Raw genomic sequence first — 21,167 nt, forward strand, 5'->3', positions numbered from 1 at the left:
TCATCCCACATACCCTCCTGGTACTCATCCATCTGTCCTGCTGTGCTGGCAGGTCTCATACATAGAGAAGACTGGCCAACCTTTCAAGCCACAGGTTTGTAAACAATAGGCAGTGGAGGGTTTTAGGAAAATGGAGAAAGTTTCATCAGTGCTAAGCCACATAGACTACAACACTAATCTTCTCATCCCCACTCCTCTGTTTTACAGGAAATCAAACCATTTGGGGTATATGAAAAAAGTCCTGGATATCTGAAAAAGATGTTCACTAACTCCCAGAAAATCAGAAATCCCTTGCCAACAAACTAAGAGAGGAAAAAATCCATTCTAACCTCACATTAATATTTTGTTAAACAGGATGAATGGGAAGAAAAAGTCCCAGCTACAGACTTATTTAATTGCAGACATTATGAAATACAATTGGTATCCCAGTAATTTTCAACATTCTTCTGTCAGTACCATCTAAAACAGAAAAACATATTTGTTGTTGTCCAAGTGGAAACAAACACTGCTACTTGTTTTTAATCCAAACATTGTTCTCCAGTGTCTACAAAAGCCACTTTTTCCTTTTCCCACCTTGTTCTAAACAGACCCATGATCAAATATTTCCGAATATCCTTTTAAGCACTTGTGCAGTTCAAGAATATCTTTCCTAGCCTTTCTTTTCACTCCCACTAGTGTAAAAAGACTTCTTCAGACTTCCCACTGCAACTCCACAGAGGGTCACAGAGTCAGTCCAGGCGCCTTTTTCCAGCATTTTTTGTTGGCTGGTAGCAATGTTGCACTCTTGGCCATTGTGAATCCTAATGGCAGGCTCTGGACTTGGAAATGGGGATTCCTACGGACCCAGTAACACTGATGGCATCGAGATCTGCCGTATTTCTGCATCACTCTTATGCCAAGATAGGACTCTTCCAATTTTTGACACACAGTAGTTTAAAGGTGGTTTGTTTCCAAGGACATGTAGAACATGTCCTTCTAGCTGATAATCTTCTCCTTGGCCACTTCACTGATGGAAACGATTGTGATTGCCATTTTGTGAGCACCAAGGTTTTCTGTTGCTTGTCTGAAAAAGCTCACTGATGTATGTGCAGGCAGACATGTCCTGCAACCTGTGAGCAGGAAAGAAGAGGGCAAAATGATGCTCCAAGACTGGACACCAACTATTTCAGGTCACGTGTGTCCCACAACATTCCATATGACAAAATCCACTGAATCTATTTGCAGTGCTCTCTCACACATGCAGGATCTCAGCACGTCTCTATCAGCTTAAAGACACCATGGTGTTAAATTAATTAGTGACTATGCACCACAGACAGCTCTAACAGTAGAGGGAAGCACAAAAGTAACTTAGATACTTTAGCTTGGGACAATACAGTGTTTAAAATGTCTTTCTATTGTTACAGCAGCTGAAACATCTGCAAGTGAAAAGAGTAGACATCTCTTTAGCACTTCAAATTATTTGGCTTAGGCTGGCTGCGTAGGCCTGTTTGTATCTCCCAGAGTAATGACTGATAGGCCTTCATAATGGACATTCTCAGGAAATCTCTAATTCCTTTGGCTTTTCAGTGTTTTCTTCATTGTTTACTTCTCAGTTTGGACAAGAGATACACAGTCGTTTCCTGATTAACATGGATTCTCACCATTCTGATGTGTTTGAGTCTCAGGTTTTGCTGAAGACTGCTTATGCTGAGATGAAAAGAAGAAATCCTTGGCTTTTTGCTTTCTCTATGATATCTTTACATAAAAGCTGAGGATGTAAATGAAGGTAGCTTGTTGCTTCCATGTACATTTTATTGACTATAATTAAAAGGCAAATAATCAAGTCACAGCAATGAAGAGGACTGCACAGCTGCATGTTCTCATGGTCAAGTACCTTTTCTTGTTGGAAAGACTCACTTGTATTTAGAGGTCTACATGAAATGGGCTCACAATTTAAAGAAGTGTGACAAAAATGGGAGTCTATTCACACTTCTTATATCTATGGCCTGTCTGTCCTTTTGGCATCTTTCTGATTGTAAGGTTGATATTTTCAAAGCTTCTTAAGATTTGAACACTGTCTTTGCATTAAAGTTCCTAGTATTTTAATGCTGAAGCCTGTAGGCAGTTCTGAAAATCTCTCAGCTATAGATGTGGAGCACAGAGAGGTTCTTTTATACATCTTGGAGGTGATCAGGAAGAACCTCACTCAGTGTTAACACATCAAAATTTTTTAAAATTTATGATTATATAATTTATAATATTATGTAATTTATAATAACTTTGAGTTGTTTATAGGAATAAAAGTACTGCAACTCACATTGGTAGATGTGTAGAAAAGTCTCTCCCAGTTTACTTGTGAGGAGAGGTTCTGGCAAGTCCCGGAAAAATTGCTTTACCATGTCTGCCACATCATATGCTGACTGGTCTTCATAGCTGACATTTTCTGGGGAGCTCTCATTCATTTGACGCAGGGCCTGGATTCGGGACTTCACTCCAGATTTTCGAAACAGACCCACCTAGAAAGGTGCCATGTGGATTTGAGTAAAAATACAATGTTACTTACAATATATATATGAAAAAAAAAACAAAAACACGTTTTACAGGAGGTTTTGATTATGACCAAAGCTATGTTTGCTTATTTTACTTCTAGGCAAGGGCAAGAGGAACTCATGCAAATGTCACAGCCGTGACTTGCCTACAGTCTTGTATACAACTGATGGTGGGGCAGTAAGAGTTAATCACGCTGCAACTCTTCATCAGATGGTAGACGGAGAGTTCAGAGTGCATGTGGTTACTATGCTGCTGCTTGAACAGTATAAGCAAGATGCTTAGTTGATATAAATCAGTGTGGCTTGCTTGGCTTCGGTGACTGTCTGCTGATTTACTCCAGCTGAGAATCTGGTTCCTCATGTTTATTTGGGTATATATTTTGAAGACTAACAAGAAAACATTATGCTCGACTAAGTAATAAATGCTGTGGCAAAAGATTAGTACGTCCTGGTAGAGCTTTCAAATCAAGACCAAATCTATTTTTTCCCCTTCCTGCTCCCTGCTTCCCTCAGATTCCACTGTAAACCCCAGTTTGAAAGCAGAGGCCGCAGAGGGATTATTTGTGCAGTGTCACTAAGATACTTTTTTATCTTGTTTGCTTTCAATTCTAGAGGAAGTGGTAATTCTTAAAATGAGGCCTGTGAGTGTCTTCACAGCAGTGCTGCCCTGCCACAGAAGTTCTCACAAATGGAATTCCCCTGGGGTGAATTCCTGAGCCTCAACCACATTATCTATTCCCAAGTGAGTTTCCAGGCTTTCATTTGGGAAATGTTAGCACTGTTTGCCCACAGTTTTGCAGGGGAAAAGGTGAACTGTTGAGAAAGATCTATAAAAAGGCACATTTCAGTGTCCACTGTCTTGCTCTTCAGCCTTCTGCACACCAAGAAAAAAGTGTAAAGGCAGTGAAATGTGCCCTTCATCCTGAGCTGCCTCTCTAGAACATTTCAATTGTAAGATATTTAGGACTTTTGTTAACTCGTCCATTAGTAACAGAGATAACATGAATAGCATACTATGCAGCTCTGGGAGGGGATGTATTTGTCTATACGGAGATGAGCTCCTATGCCAGACTGCAAGCAGTGGCAGTGAGCTGCTTCTCTTCTATGACTTGTTATTATTCATATTTAGGAATTACAGAAGTGGAACTTGCCCTTTGTACATGCTGGCATATTGTATTTCTCTTCACAGGTGAAGCTCTCCTTAGTTTTGACAAAAGAATACAAGAAATACAAGAAAGAGCATCTGTCTCTTTTCATTCGTCCCTTTCCCTTCTTCCTTTCAAATCCCTTTTCCTTTTAGAAATGTGTGCTGAAGACACAGAAGGACACATGCTAATTCTATTCAAATAATACAGTTTTGGTATGTGGTAGATAAATGGTGAGAGCAAAAGCTCAGTTCACTGATTTTGATGGAAAGAGTCCTTGCTGGTATAAAGAATCTTTTAAAAACTTCCAGCTAAGTCTGATGTGAGAGGTCAGACATCAGATCTCACCAGCACAATCTCCTGCTCTCCTACTGCACATCGTTTTGCTACTCTCAATCTGTTTTATTTAATGATATTTATCTGAACTCTTTTTTTGTTTGTTTGTTTTTTGGGGGGGTGGGTACACAATTAATTGAAAGAGGACAGTTTTTTGCTTGATAGAAAGAGATGTTTTAGCTCTGTTCTCCGATACTACAGATTCATTCTCTAAATAAAATGGGACTATAAATTCAGTGATTTTTCAGAGATTAGTTTGGCCCATCTCTTTATTATCCTCATGCTGTGTATCATCTACCCTGCAAGCAGCCCTATGATGCATAGCAGAAATAAAGATGCAGTTGACAAAGGCAAAGCAGTTTCTATTTCAGAAGCTGAAACTGAATAACGTATTCCACAAATAAAGGTGATGCTCCTCACATGTCAGACATTTCAGTGTCAGGACCCAGGCTTTATAATGATGTAAAGCAACCTCAACTTTACTAAGTGCAGAAGCTCTGATGCCTCTTCTGGACTCAAGACTGCCTTCTGCTACGCACAGAATGGACATTAATGCTGGGAAGACTGGATGCTGCTTAGACCTCTGGCCAGGCATTAGGAGACTGAATTAAATGGGAACAAAGGAAGTGACTGTAAAGCAGAGAAGCTGAATTGCCTGGAGCTTTTTGGCCTAGAAAGGTTTTTGGTGGAAAGATATTTTAAATTATCCTGATCTGTACTTTTCCTTCTTCACTTTCTATTCAGTATTTTCCCAATTCCACCCTGAGCTGAAACTCGGGCTGAGCTGAAATGACCCTTCACGTAGCTCTGATGATTCTCAGCAACTAAGCCCTCTTTCTTGGCACAGATACTTGTTTGAGACTGCCCACGGACACTCCTCTTGACTGTCTCAAATCTCTTATGAGCTTTTTTCCTTCTCTTTGGTTTTACTCTCCCTTCCCCATTTACTCCTCCTCTCCTTACTCTTTCTTCCTATTGCTCTGCTACTTTTTTGACTAGTCCATCTTTATCTCCCCATTTCCTTTCCTCATACTCAGGCATTTTTCTCCTCCTCCATCTCCATCACATCACTGATTCCAGGCTTGCAGCATAACTTTTCTTCTTACTTTGAGCTTACTTTGAGCTTACTTTCTTACTTCTTTGAGCTGGGTTTCCCAGCTCAAACCCATATTACCCCATTGATTACCAGGAATGTTAGCTACAAAATATATATTTTTTTCTAATTGTCTCTAATATGTCTCTACTTCCAACCCCTATAAGTACACTTTCAACAAGTTATTCCTCCCACCCCTTGATTCCCACGCTACAGTTAGTACAACTCATCTCACCTCACTTTCAACACCCAAGGAATTAGCTGTCAAGGTCTGACCGCTACAAGGTCTCTGTACAGTCAACAGAGAGAAATGGTAAGAAGGGCCTATGTCTTTCCCGTGGCTGTAAAAGGGAACAGCTGTGATTCACAGCTGCTAGACATTTAATTTTCAGACTTCCATTTTGGGGAACACGACTGTCACCCAACATCACATGGCACATACAGAACAATTGAGTGATCAGAAGCAGCCAGCATGTGTTTATAAAAGGCAGGTCCTGCCTGACTAACCTGATCTTCTGTGACAAGATGATCTGCCTAGTAGATGGAGGAAGGCCATGGATGTTGTTTACGTCAACTTTAGAAAAGTGTTTTATGACATTTCCCACACTATTCTCCTGGAGAAATTGGCTGCTCATGGCTTGGACAGAAGTACAGTTTGCTGGGGAAGGCCTGGCTCAGAGTCATGGTGAATGGAGTTTGATCCAGCTGGTGGCCAGTCACTAGTGGTATTCCTCAGGGTTTGGTATTGAGACCAGTTTTGCTTAACAGTTTTATCAACAATCTGGAACACAGAATTGAGTGCATCCTTAGTAGGTGCAGACAATACCAAGTGAGGTGGGACTGTTGATCTGCTTGAGGGTAGGGAGGCTCTGCAGAGAGATCTGGATAGGCTGGACTGATGGGCCAAGTCCAATTGCAAGATGTTCAACAAGGCCAACTGCCAGGATCTGTGCTTGGGTCAAAACAACCCTGTGCAGAAGTGTAGGCCTGGGGAAGATTTGCTGGGAAGTTGTCTGGTAGAAAAGGACTTGGGAGTGCTGGTTGGTAGCTGTCTGAACATGAGCCATCAGTGTGCCCAGCTGGCCAAGTGGCATACAGGACTGCATCAGAACTAGCATGGCCAGCAGGACTAGGGAAGTGATTGTCCACAGTATATGGCACTGATGAGAGTGCACCCTGAATACTGAGTTCAGTCTTGGATTCATCATTACAAGAACAATAGTGACTTGCTTGTGCAGGGAAAAGCAATGAAGTTGGTGAAGGGACTAGAAAAGACTTATGAGGAGCAGCAGAGGGAACGGGGGTTGTTTAGTCTGCAGAAGAGGAAACTGAGGGGAGACCTCATTGCTCTCTACAGTTACCTGCCAGGAGGTTGCAGTGAGGAAGGTGTTGATCTCTTCTCAAGTGCCAAGTGATAGGATGTGAGCAAATGGCCTCAAGTTGCACAAAGGGAGGTTTATAGGAAGAGGGAGGTATATAGGAAGAGTTTATTCATGGAGAGGGTAGTCAAGCATTGGAATGGTCCGCCCAGAGAAATGGTGAAGTCCTTGTTCTTGGAGTTATTTAAGAGATGTGTGGAGGTGGCAGTAAGGAACATGGTTTAGTGATGGGACTAAGTAGGTAGATTGATGGTTGGACTTGATTATGTTGAAGGTCTTTCAATAGCCTGAATAGCAACCAGAATATGGATCAGAAATTGAAAGATTCAGAACTGACCACTTAAACCCTTTCTGTGTGCTCAGAGCTGCGAAAGCAACAAAGCCTGCTGAATAAAATGCTGCTTCCCCTTTTCAAACTTACAACTACCTAAAAGCATTTATGGAAGCAGTTATATGCCACGATGTTAATAATAATAGAGAAATGAACCCAGTGAGCTAGGGGGTTCTTCCAGTCCTTTGTTCAGCATGCTTAGGGGAAGAAAGTAAAAAATATGACAGCCCTGCTCATAATCAAAGGGAATGAAAACACCTGAAATGCTTGGAGTATGCGGGTTCCCCAACTGGCTTGTTGCAGCTAGGAACGCTATAAAAGGAAATGTACTGTAATGGCTTTGGCATTGAACCCCTGCTGACCCAACTCTATCTGGATACATCTGACTTTGTCAACAGAATACTTGGAATATTTTGCTGAGTTTGCTCTCTGTTCTTGGACTTTTGTTTCTTTGCTAAGTAAATACAACTTTTTGTACCATATCTTGTGAAATGGTGACTGCATTTAACTCTTAGTGGCAATGGTTAACCATAAGCTTACAGGTAGAAGCTGGGAATCCTGAATTCTTCTCAGGACTGACTCAACAGACAGGAAGATCCCACACCATTCCTTGAAGTAGGCTGTTATGTATGAATCAGCAAGACTGTTATGTCTATAAGAATTCAACTAATTAGCTCAATACAAATCTTCAAATGACAAACAATCAGTATTGGCATCAGGTATCAAATCACTGGAGGAAATCTGGGCCCAACATGAGATAAAAGACCCTTCAAACAATTCTGGTGTTAAGTACAAGAAGGTCCACCATTGTTTGTTTAGTGTGTCTTTACAGAAAAATCAACCATGTCCCTGGAGTAAAGTTCATACCTGATCTAAACAGTTGCTCCGTAAGTAACGTAGTGCTTGCTGTATGCTCTGGGGAAGCGGCTGTCCTGTTCTCTGGACATGAACTATCAGGGGCACACCAAAGACATTCTTGTCCTTGTAGTCAGGTACTTTCATTCGCTTCATGAACTTTGGCACAGACCTGAAAATTAATATGAACAGAGTACATGAAAATATCAGAGTATTTACAGAACCTTTTTGAGTAACACCGTGAGCAGAAACTGGTAACTGGGACCATCTCCTATTCAATAAAGATAGTCAAATAATGTTTAATGGGCAATACACGGACACTTTACAGTCTGTGTAACTGATGAATTTCTTGATAACTTTTACAGGTAGATGGCCTCTGTCTCTAAGATATACCATGACAATCTGCTCTAAGAAAAAACATTTACTGTGCCGTTGTCATTCAGCTGAAGACAACACAGTTTAAACCATGGACTCATTATAAAAGGACTCCTTTATTAAGGATTCAAAGGAATTGCACAGCAAAGCATACTGGAGAGAATATCTGAAAGAAAAGGAAGTTCAGTCCTCTAACACGTAGAATGATTTTTTATACCATCAGTTATGTAATTTAGCATTTCTATTGCCTAACAATTTACAGTAATGAATGATGGTGAGAAATCCCTATGTGCCAGATGCATCCCTGGTGTCATGCAGTCGATTCTAGTCAAGTTACTTAAGTGAAGCTGTTAAGCTTGCTTTCTTCTCTAAATGATGGTGAAAATGGGAAGAAACTGGATTCCCTCTGTGGGAGTCATGACTACAGTGGAATTCAAAACAACAGAGGATGAATATGACCTGAATATGACAAAGATTTTCTCTTCTGTGTGGGAAGGAGATAAAACTTGGATTAAATGACCTACTGAAGGAGTACAGCATAAAGATTTACAGCTATTTAGAGTCCCACTGCTTATAAATCCTTAGAGACTGATTATACAAACTGAAGAAATATTTGTCAGGAGGGAAAACCTCTGTACAAACAGCAGGATCTAGATTTTGCTGTATTCTAATCTGCCTGTTTGGAGTTGCTTAAGGTGAGACTCATTTCAGCACAGACATGCTGACAACTAGCCAGAGGGAACTGCACCGAAAGAGAACTGCAAACTGGAGGCTCATCTTACTGAATTTTAGCTCTTTGAAGGACATTTAGAAAGACTTAGCAGTCCTGACTGCTTCTCTACCCACTGTGGAGCGTGGTCACCCACCTTTGAAGGGTGACCCAAATCCCAAGTCTTGCACAGAATAAATTGCCTTTGGAGTTGCCTGCCTTCTGTCACTGACCACAAAGACAGCAGACCTGACATGCTCAGATCAGACTTATAACTCTTTGGAATGCCTTATGTTAGTGAGGTGGATCTCACAAGTAGCCCCTTGTATCTATTTTTCCATTTCTGAAGGTAATCCTGTCTTATCTAGCCCACAACAGATTTAGAAGAATTTTGGTGAAGTGCTTTGAATGTGAAAGTCCCAATGTAAATGTCAAGTCATATTATTTTTGGACTCGGCATCTGTGTATTAGGGAAATTTTCTGTTATCCTTTTGTTATTTCTCAGATACTTACAATTTTTTTTATCTATGTCCGTTTCCATTCCAGGCTACCTCAGTCTATGTGGCCCCTGAGGGTTAGTACGCTATTAAAGATGCAGATTTCTGTAGCTGGTTGCATATAAAGGGGCTGCATTGCCGGTACTCATGTCCACCTGCCCTTGACCCCACTGTCTGAGTGACCAGGTAGGTGTTACAGCTCTTACAGCTGCAAGCTGCTGCTAATGCAAGGCCAGACCTAGGGTAAAGGTTGCATCTTTCAATCTGCAGAGAAAATTCCTGTAACTGTTCTAACTTCTTTTAAATCACAAACAAAACAATATTAAATACAAGAAATATTATCGGCAGCTGTTTCTTTTTGAATCACAACATGAATTTTGGGGAAGACTTATTGTAAACACTTCCTCCTTTTAATCACTCTCTCCTACTCCTGTTTATTTTTCTGGAACTCGAGTGTTGTTAGAGAGGCTGGGGTTGACTCTGTTCGAGCACAGGAATGAAGTCACATCTCCAGAATCTATTTCTGCCACTGACTCACAAGGCAGCAACAGATTAAAAGGTACAGTTTCAAATTCTAGTGAAAGTCAATCGCTGCTCTGAACTGCATTAATTAAATCTTCTATCAAAATAATCGAATTGGAAAAAAATATTTCCTCCTAATGATACCTTTTTTCCAATTAGTGATGATACTCACCAGGTCCAGCCATGTTTGTTTGACATGGAGTACTTTTCCATGATGGCTGTAAGACGAAGAAGAGAAAATTTCTGCAGTAGATTCAGCTGGGCTGCTGACTGATTACTGATGTGAAGTGATGCGATGGAGTGGCTCAGACGATGAGAGATTTGGAAACTATGCCATCGTAATCGCCTTTAGCAAAAAAATAGACAATAGAAAGAGAGATAACTGCTTTAATTGGGCAGAAAAGGATGGTATACTGTGAGATAGAGCAATATGCAAAACATACATAATCATACACACATTATGGCTCATGGTATGTTGACTAAAATAAAATATAGCTTGGAGGCTCAATTTGCTCAATCTCTTAATTTTGGAAATGATCAAGCTTTGATTTTTTTTTATGTTAGATTCCCAAGTGGGTGTTGGTTCAACACCTGTACTCAAGGAAGCAGCATGGCCTGTTATGCCCATTAGCCTACACACTTCCAACAGGATGTGTGAGATCCAGATTAAAATGACTCAGAAATGGGATTTGATGTGTGGTCCCTCACCTCCCAGGAGACCAGCCTGACCATCAAAGAATTTTTTGATAAAATTCTCAAAATAGCTCTATTATTAAATACTGAAAGATTTTTAGAGAAGGGGTTGAACCCTGTTTCTCCTAGGTGAGACCCATAACCACCAAGCTATTGAGACATTCACATCTTCTCTTTATCCCATTATACTTTCTCTATATACTGCATATATTGGAAAAAACTCATTTCAGTTTCTTGTTTTGCTAAACAAGAGTTGTGGCTCAAATCCTACAAACTTTGGCATTGCTTATTTACTTAGTATTTTGCCTGAGTTCACTTGCTTGTGATGGTGGTGAGCAAGCGTGATCAGCAGCAAATCATGGCATGGAAGAATTATCTGTAAGGATTCCAGACTGATCAGAAAGTAACAAGTATTTTCTCACTGCTTCCGCACACAAAAACCCACCCTGCAAACAGCTGTATGTATCCACAAAGACCTTTACTCACAGCCATGCTCCTCTGACTCAAGAGGAACTCATCCCTCTAACTCATAATGGGTCTTCCAGCTGTTAACCAAATCCTGCTTTATATTTTTTTAACAGGTTAATTGTATACTATCATATCAACTAGATGTGTAAGGGACCGGGGCAGGGTAGAGAAATTCTCTTTGTGAACAGAAAGACACATTTTTAAAGTAGACTAGGGCATAAAAATTGTGCATGAGGCTACTGACACATACACACTGGGGTAAATAATTTCAAAGACCAATTGAAAATAGATTCCACAATATATACAGTGTCCTATTATATAATTGGATATTATTGATCAAATAAAAAATTTTTTTGAGAAAAAAATGCCTTAGTTTGTTCTATTACACCAGTTCTCCACTGATTCCACAAAATTTCCAAAGCAGGATGTCTCTTCTAAGTCCCACACTTTCTCTGGGAAGTCCCCTTTCACACACAGGATGAGTACAGCTGTAATGATGTCAGCCTTGTGACTCCCAGACTGAGTCTGCTTCTGCTTCACTTCAGTCTATTCTGTTTTTAATGGAAGAGGAAAGATGGATTTGCATACATATCTTGCTACCTACCTGCTTGGCCTTGTGAGAGATGCTCCCACCCCAGAGTCTCTCCTGTCCCTAACACCAGTGGCCTCTGATTCGTTCAGGGATGTTCCATCTCTGTCCATGTCACTTGGCGTGGTCCGGCCATCAGAGACAGAGTTTCCTTCAAAATCAAGTGTGATCTGTGTGGGTGACTGGAAAGGCAATGATGGAGATTCCCTGACCCGATCATCATCAACCGGCAGACCTGGCAACACATTCTTTGACCAACCATCTACTACCTCCTGGAGTCCATTGACATGTTGCAAAATGTCATCTAAATGAGGAAAAAGGACATCTTTCTCTAAGTCCAGAAGGTCCCCAGTACTAGCATACAAGTGGGAACCTGGCACATTGTCATAAATACTAATTCTGCTCTCTTTAGGGCAGCAGGCCATCAATCCGGATTCTTTTGGAGTGGAGCAGTTCTGTTTTCCCAAAGAGATGCTGCCCGTCCTCCAGTTTACACCATTACTGTTGTCTGTAGGTGAGAGGCTTTCAATGGAAAGTGCCTTTGGGAAGGTCCCAGGTTTGTGGTCCTTGGGAATATGCACAACCAAGTTCTCTTGGGAATGAAATTCATTTTTGCGGTTTTGGTCCACCACTTGTCGTAAGGCTGCTCCTGACAGAACGTCTATGTCCTCCAGGTACATGCCACCTCTCTTGTTTGCTTCATGACATTTGCGCTCCTTCAAACACGGTGTGCTCACCCCACTGCTGCTGTTTTCGGACTGACTGCTTTCACTGCTGGATTTGGCAGAAAACGAAAGTCCTCTTTTGCCTGAATCTTGTCCCATGTTTTGGAGATCTCCATTGACGATCTGTACACAGTGCATGTCTTTCAAGGACTTTGGCTCATGCTGAAGAATTGGTCCACTTATTTCTAAAGGACCCGTTCTTCCAGAGCCTTTTAGCTTTCCATGCACACCTTTTGCTTTTAGTGTCTCCATGCGTTTTAGAAAGGTTTTTGCTCTGGTTCGTGTCGGTTTCTCATTCTTCAGGTTGTCCTTGGGGAACAGGACAGTGCTTACCGCTGTGGAGTCCAACAGCTGTGTGCTTTCTACATCATGCTGGCCAGAGCAGTCGCAGGTCTCCCTGGCAGCACTGCTGATGCCGGATTGACTCCTGTTGTCACTTCCCCCACTGCTCTCACTGTGAATAGATGAGACCTCAGGTTCACTCAGATCTGTAAGGACACTCTCACTGCTTGTTGTATTTTTCATTTTAATGTCCCCTGAAGATCCATGTCTGTCTGATCGGTGAAACAAAACATCAATGTCGTCCACTCGAGACCATCGTCTGCTAGTTCTTTGGAAAGTCCATTTATTACTGATAGCACAGAGGTCTTCTTCATCTGAATCTTCACTCTGGAAAATAGCAAGTGGCATACATTAAAAGCAGGTGCCTTGACTTGTTATTTGAATTAATGCGACTGCTGCTCCATGTGAGCAAGAAGTGGCAAAGTCTCCTTGAACTTAGTCTTATGAAAGATCAGCTATCAGTCCATTCATAACAGCCTCTTTTATTTAATTGTAAAGACTGCAGTGAGCATCTTAACAAGTAAGGAATAAAAGCCTGCTCATTGTTAGGGAGATCAGGAGTCCTATCAGTGCCTCTTGGCTTCTGTGGGGTGGTTTGTCTATGCCCTAAGCTGCATAGGACTGATGCTCATAGTAACTGCATAGAAAAAACAAACAAACAAACAAACAAAAAAAAAAAACAGGTTTTGAAAAGTCAATGTATAGAAAAAACCCGACGTACAGGGACAGTGTTAAGATATATACAGTACAGACTGGGCAGTAGCTGGGTACTATAGCTACATGGGCTATTCAAGAACCCAAGTCAGCAAATATCCAATGCTGAACTTAGTTCTGCAGTGAGAACTAAGTACACATTTGCAATAATCTTCACAGATAGGTGAATCCAACAAGATTCGTGTTTCAAAAACATAACTTCAGATAAACAGCCACTTAAAATTAAAATAACAGTAAGGAATAATATGTGGAGGTATTATTGCTCAGGGTGAGACTGAGGGCAGGTGTGGGGATGCAGAGCACCAAGGCTTAGTCCTGAATGGGGCAGTGCCCACCACTGAGACAAATCTTCTTAGAGTGCCAGCCTTTGCCACCAGAGGCATCCCAAACATAATGACCCACTCCCTACCCGATGCTTTTTACCTTTCCCCATCTTTCCCAAGGCAGCAGCAGCCCCACAGCATACCCTGGTCTCATCTGGACCCCAGCCCTCAGCCTTGGGCATGGAGAATTGTGCTTATGCTTTGCCAGCTCCAGGAGCTAATCTTCAATGCAGACAACATGCATCTTGAAAAAAAATTGGATGAAATAGCTCTCCCCATGACATTTTTCTCGTCTGTTTGCCCAGACAAAAAAGAGACATCTTCAGCATAAAGCACACAGTGTCAAACTCAGTGTTTTCTGAGGATGTGAAGCCTGCAGCTGCTAATGAGTATCCTTTCCTTGACTTTCAACCGGGTTTTTACTGCATTATTTTTGTACATTTGTTTTAGAGCAGAACAAACTAACTTCACCTACATGACATCCAAACAGCTCTTCACATTCTTGGAAGCAGTATGAAGGCAGTAAAATATGACAGGCTGTCAGACTAAAATGAGGTGCTAAACCAGAAAGACTATTTTGGGACTGGAAAAATTCTCATTTTAAAAGTCTATTATTAGAAGTATTTTTCTATGAAGTTTTGATGGTAAAGTTATCTCCCATCTCTGACTAGATCTCTACTGGCCTGTCTAATTGAAAAATGTAAAACAAATTTTACCAGAACCCCTAAATCTTAAATAATGTAAAACCTCAGGAGATAGAGATGGGGATCAGCAGTGTGCCAGGCCTCCCTCTTGCCATAAGCTTTTCCCAGTTTATCACTTCAAGTCAGCCAGATGTTTTAGATCATGTCCAAGCTATAAAATAAAATACAGCTATGAAATTTTGGGGTTAGTCATTCCTGTTTTATCTGTTAATGTTGAGGTGTGCAGTGCTCCTGCAGCTGGTGTTAGTTCATGGGAAAGAATGGATATCTTAGGTCTGCTGCTAGCTGGAGAGAAAAATTAAGCAGCTAGTGAAGCATTAAGAAAGGGGCTGGAAAAGGCTAACACTACTTTGACCATTTTGTCTGCAGGGAAGAAATGGAGTATCTGCCAGCTCTACCTTCATTTCAGCTTGGCAGTTTGCTGTATGTGTATAAGGAGTGGTCGACGGCACTGAAGAGATTCAGGCTCTTCAAAATCCATATTGTGGTCTTTGTAGTGCCACACAGTTGATATTTTAAAAACTGCAAGGGATGTACTTTAAAATATTTAGTGGTGGTAATTATATCTACAAAGCACATCACTGCTGAAGTGTTCATGGCACCAACCAATAGGATAAAAAAAATATTTTTATTTATTATACATCCCAATAAACAAAGGGGACCTTACAGAAGATTTCTTGCTAATACAAATCCCTGTTGCTGCACTAACATTACTGTATGAACTGTCAGGATTTAGCCTATATTTTCTACAGGCTGGAATAGATTAAACTAGCCAAAGCGATAGAGCCACTGTGAAAAACAACAAGAGGAGAGCACAGAGTATGAGTAGACAGAAATAAATATAAATTCAGTGATGAATATACTATAAATAATTTTTAGAGAAAAATAAATTTTCTTTCTTTCTTTCGTTTTTTTTTTTTTTTTTTTTTTTTTTTTTTAATAGAAGGTAGAGTTGAACAGAAATTGCAATTGGTAGTAAACAAGTTTTGCAACTAACCACAGCAAAGAGAGGATTATGTTCTGCCCAAGAATCAGTCAGAAAATGTAGAAAAAGAAAAAAAAAAGTTTAGTTTAGTTTTTTAATTGGTAATGAAACATGCTTGTCTTTCATCAGAAGAAAAATCAGACGAGTTATCTGGATACTGAAATGCTGCTATGGTGACTCACTCCAAATTCAGCTACGCTGTGTGTCCTGTGACATAATGTGCTATTCTTCTGATGGAATCAGTAGAAATTCTGGAAGCCACAAACATCCTGAATGACCCACTGTTCTTGTTAGATATCAGAGTGCCCTGATAAATGAGATAGTCCCCCAAAAATGCAGAGAGCACTTTACCAACCGACGTGTCACCAGCTATGGGGACAGAGGACCGAGACTAAGTCTCAAAGCCACAATTCATTTCATGCAGAGGGAGCAGGCATCTTGGAGCAGCGAGTGTGTACTTCTACTGACCTAGGCTGAAATCAAGTGCACAGCTTTGGAGCACGTTCAAAAGTCCATTTAATACCAGTATTCTTGGGAAGATGAGAAGGGGCAAGTTTCTTGAGAAGTGTCTGATAACATTTGCCAAAGAGAAAGAGGTTTTGACTCACAGATTTGTCACAGCTGATTTAAAATAGTACAGCTTTTTGAGCGAGGGTACACTTTCCTAAGATACAGAGGGATGCTAACAAAAGGCAAAAAGTAGGTTTATTTGCGGTGGAATTTTGCCACATTTCTCCAGCTGGGTGCAGGAATTCTCATAAATCGACAGCTGCAGAAGGCAGTTAATCCAAAAGCTAATCTCTGTCTGTCCAAATCGCTTACGGACATATTTGCAACACATACACAAGGATTTCTGTGTGCGTCTCGATGAAGCCAACGGGAAGAGAGCAGCCCACAGTGTGAATGCACCTCCTAGCATGAGGCGGGTGGGTGGTGGGGAACGCTCACCCCTCGTTGGCTTTCACAGGAACCTTCTCTGGCAGCTCGCTTGGCCGTGTTTGGATGAATTGCTCAAGCAGCTGCGCTCGTCCTGTGCGAACCTGTTATGCTGGACCTCCAAAGCAAGCTGATTTTGCATTTCATTGTTCAGATCACCATAGAGACTATTAGGAAAGGCAGTATCTACCATTAAAAAAAAAAAAAAAAAAAAAAAAAAAAAGGAGTTTACTTGATTCAGTGGTCAATTTTAGACCCAGTTTCCAGGTTTTGCACTTGCATTTACATTTTTCTTTTGTCAGCAGTCCCTCTTCTCTCATCTTCTCTCCCCCACGTTCTAATATATTTTCTTTTGCTCTGTATCTGCCATCCCAAATCTCTTCTGTCCCCTTTCTCCACATTCATCCATGCTCTGCTTCATTCTGGCCTCATGCACATGACTGAACTAGCTCCTGCCCCCTGAATGGATACCAAGCAGGGCAGCTGCACTCCCACAGCAAAAAAAATGGTCATCCACAAGGAGAGCAGACGAGAGCTTCAAACCCTTCAGAAGATGGAGGAGTGGTAGCTAAATTTAATAAAAAATATGATACCAAGAAAATATTCCTTTTTTAACCAACACAATCAGACACCTAACAAAGCAAGCAAGCATACAAACCTCACACCAAACCTAAAACACATCAAAGAGCAGGAGAGGAACTATAATCTACACAGAGTTTCCAAAGAATAATCAGCATTCACCTATGTGTTGCTTTTTGCAGTTCTGTCCCTTGTGCAGCTCAAATATCTCTGCTTGTACATGTGTGCACACACACAACCCTGAAATCTCTCCAAGCAGGTCAATGACACCATCGATTGAGTTGGCTTTTGCTGATTGACCTCAGCCTCTTGCTGTAGTGCCTACCTGCCCAAATCATAAAGGGTTCTGTAGTCAGGGGATTTTACTGTTCTTTCTGTCAGGTGTGAGGCGGGTATTTGATGTGGAAAGTGTTGGCACTTAGCAAAGACAAGAAAAATCCATTAGGGCTGAGGCAGTGAAGAAGAGATGGGATCCCCCTGGCTTCAGTGAACGGACAAAATGCACGCTAAGTAGGCTGCGTACACAGGAAAACAAATGGGCATGGGCAGAAGGCAGACTATCTGGACACTAAACCCATTCTTTGTCCAAGTTCTCTCAAACAGTGTACACAGTATAAATAGACTGATTCTACAAAAACGCAAAAAAATGGCAGTTTTTTTCTTGGAGGAAGTTTTTATAAAAGCACTAGACAAACAGTCTAAGAAAGACAAATATACACCAAGATTTCTCAGCATCAACCACTACCCCGTTGTGCGCCTGGGGGAATTTGTGACTAGAAAACCAAACGTTCAACAGTTAACACTGGGCATGTTACAAAACTCTCAAAATCAATAGGCAGCTTCTGCATTCCTTGCTGAAACCCTTTAAGCTCAAATAATTCCCATGTTACACAGGAGTTATAAGGATGATGGGATTTATTTTCGTATTCTTAAGTGGGAATAAGTCGGAACAAGAAATAAAGAAAACCTATTGTTTCCATTCGAGGAGCTTCCATTTTTCCTTGTCCGGATTTTTTTGTGTGTACTCACATGGCATTGGCAAACAAGCCCGCCTAATGAAAACACACTGTCTTTTTGCCCACTAACTTGAATCACAGATACATAAAGCTTTAAGTATTGCACGTGCCCTTTTAACACACGTAGTATTGTTCCTGCTGTATTCATCACAGTTTTTCCTTTTTTTTTTATATTTTCAAGACTCAGCAAACCGCTGTCCTTCCACATAATGCTAACGCGCACGTTTGGAATCAAATACACTTAACTTACTTTTAAGAGCATTACTGACTTAAAAAACTAAATTGGGGAGCTCTTATCACAAAATCCCAGGCAAAGCCCGCACATTTCACGAAGTTTCCTTACCTTTTTTCTTTGGAAGTTCACATCGAGTTTCATTGAGGCGCACTTGTTCAGTGTGTTCAGTCGTCTACAGGGTAAAGCAAATTCAAAAGATTAGCTGCCTCTGATTAAAGGGCACGACTTTTCATAAGTTCAAAAGCTTTTCTCTTATCTGCCTGTAGGGTGCTAACTGCATACAACAGCCTTCAGAAAACGATACTGTTCATATTATTCCAGGCTACGAAACTACTGTGTTAAAAAGGCATCTTAGCTTCCCATTCCTTGACAGCTAGTTTTTCTATACTGCTTTTTTAATTCACAGACACTTAAACACTTAGCAAAGGAAACTGGCATAAACAAAACACCTGTGGTATACAGGGAAATGACAAGAGAATAAGGACATAGGTTGTCTTCTGCAGGAACGTAGCATAGTTGGTCTAAAAAGATTAAATGCAAATGTTAGGAGATTTCAAAGCACTTGTGAAAGACTACAGAAAAAGTCAGTTTTTGATTCAGTTCCTCACTTTAGGCAGTTAATACATCCTTAAAAAAGCTAACATAAGAACTTTTAGCAATTAAACATTTTTTTTACAGCTGATAGTTCCTTTCCTACACCAGTGGGTCTTATAGACAGGTTAACACACCCAAAATGTAACAGATTTAACATTTTTTTTAAATAACTATTTGTCATTATTTTTGACCATGAATTGTTTGTAATGATGTTACCAGGAACTCTGCAAGGCTTCTGCTCTTTAAATCCAAGGCTATTCCATGAAGATAATAGATTGAAATGACAATCTGATAAAGATGGAAAGTGAAAACGTGTGTGTCCATGTGCAGAGAGAGAACACAAGAAAACATTCTCTTTCAACAGCGGGCCTACTATGTTAAGCATAAATGCTTGGATTTTATTTATACTTACAAATCCTGATTCATGAAACTATCCATCTTCTAAAAGCAGAGGCTCAGAGTTAAATATGCTCAACTGTAAACATCTTCCTGATTTAGGGCTGAACTTCAAAAAATATAGAAAGGCAGATTGAGGGAGGCATGTGCCCACAACACTCTTTTGTGGGTTGCCTGTTATCTACGATGCCTTTGCAACAAGAGCTGCCCCTGTTGCTTCTGTGTCCCAGGAAGAGGCTGCAAATCTCCAGAACTGATAAAGTTTTAAAAATGTGTGAGAAGTTACAAGGACATGTGAAAAAAGTATCTTATCTACGATATAATCTCTCATATGGCACAAGAGCATTACAGCATTAGCATACTCCTCCCTGTGACTTCTAATATTAGAAACCATTTCAAATTTTCACCACTTATAAAGAACAGGCTCACCAAATGTGGATATTCCTTAAAAAAAATCTTTTGCAAAGTACCACCTGCTCATTTGTAGATAAAATACTTCTCCTTAACTCAAGCCAATAAAACCCTTATGCCGTATCAGAAAAGCCCTATGCTCATCATATTTATGTGAGTATAATGCATGCACAAGCACAGCCTACATGTGTGTTAGCAATGTCCTTGTAATAAATTGCAGGCTTTGTGGCTCTGTAACGATATCTTCAGCCTTCTGCCCACAGATCCTCCTCCTCAGGGATTACATCTATCATTGCAAAACTCATCTTTTGCCCAAACATGGAATTCTGCAATGCAAAGTTGCATTTTCTTGGGGCTCCAGCTGAGTAATGTTCTGCTCTACTTTTGAGTATAAAATGTTTAAATTTGCATATTGATATCGACTCCAAATATGTAGAGGCACAGACACCAGTTCAAAGGACTCCAACCCAACTTTGTATTTGTGGAGACAGCTTCCTCCGAGGGGTGAAAGCAGCTCAGATGTGAATCCCTGCATCTCTGCGTTAGCTGCCCTGTGCTGGAGGGACATCTTTTAGCTGTATTTCCACAGTGATATGCTGTTGTGTGCAGAGCACTGCTGGGCTGCCTCCCACCAAACCTGGCCACTGCACAGCTGAGTCAAGACACTGGTGCTGTGGCTTTATATACGCCATTCTAGTCTGCACAATGAGCAACAACTGGCATATCTGGAGGTCTCTACAGTGGCACTCTCATTCACCTGAACACTGTGGAGTGCCATCAATTTGTATCAATCTGACCACAGCATCAACTGGGGTTCAGCCAGACCTCGGGCTGGGAAATCCTCCCTGGTCCCTTGAGCTACACATCCCACAAGGCTGAATGGGAGCAAGGAGTGAGCTAAATTGAACCCCAAAGGCTCAAAAATCCTGAGAAACTACTACCTCCTTTGAAGCTGCTTGTCACACCTCAGTCCTCAGCCTCCATCTCCCTCATCTCCATGACAGCAGGCTGGAGAAACTCCCCTGAGTAGGCCTCTGGCAGGTGATTTCTGCAACTGTTTCCTCAAGAGCTTATAAAATAGCCTTACACTTACTGCCTATTTGCACTTGTTAAGGTGAAGAAGATGTAGAAGGAAACATTTTACATGCAGGAGTCAGTGCTCCTTTCACTCAGTGTGATGCCACTTGCCACCTAAAACCACAGGAGCACGCGATGCACTTTAGGAGCAGGATGAGAGGAAAGTGACAGCCAGTGACTTAACACTTTGAAGAAAGTGTCATGGTACTTCTATAAAAGAGAGCTTCTTCTACAGCATGGAAAGGTTCAGAAAGCTCACGGTCGAACAAACAAAACCATCCAAAGCAATTGCTTTCCTGCTAACTGCATTAGTCTCAGCGGAGACCTGACAGGTCAGCTCTACCCGAGCGAATGTCGTTGCTTAAACTGAAGGCTTAGAAAGCCTCACCATTGTGCCGGCTGCTTTCTAATCTGGCTTTTCTGTGAGGAGCTCACTCCATCAGAAACAAAACTACTTCTTAATGGGAGCCAGGGGCTCAACCTCAGGTTTTAAATTTACCCATCTACAAAACAACGGCATGCTGTTTGGGGCTCTTCCAATGCAGTGGAAAGATTTGCCAGCGAAATTAGAGGCCTAATGATCAGATTTGTTAGCTTGCCTGGTACTAAC

General features: G+C 41.1%; 1 protein-coding gene across 7 annotated transcripts in view; it reads right to left on the reverse strand.

The window, feature by feature from the left end:
* The window catches only part of STARD13 (StAR related lipid transfer domain containing 13), a 292,836-nt gene that overhangs the window by 13,395 nt on the left and 258,274 nt on the right, over positions 1-21,167 (reverse strand). For all 7 annotated transcript variants that reach the window (XM_082771047.1, XM_082771046.1, XM_082771048.1 and 4 more), the window contains 5 exons: positions 18,188-18,251; positions 11,536-12,914; positions 9,943-10,116; positions 7,680-7,839; positions 2,297-2,495 (listed from right to left, as the gene is read on the reverse strand). In XM_082771047.1, the coding sequence (XP_082627173.1) occupies positions 2,297-2,495; positions 7,680-7,839; positions 9,943-10,116; positions 11,536-12,914; positions 18,188-18,251 (1,976 nt within the window). The remainder of the gene's footprint in view (positions 1-2,296; positions 2,496-7,679; positions 7,840-9,942; positions 10,117-11,535; positions 12,915-18,187; positions 18,252-21,167) is intronic.

Source organism: Aythya marila (genome assembly GCF_965140915.1).
Source record: "Aythya marila genome assembly, chromosome: 1".
NCBI classification, from domain to species: domain Eukaryota; kingdom Metazoa; phylum Chordata; class Aves; order Anseriformes; family Anatidae; genus Aythya; species Aythya marila.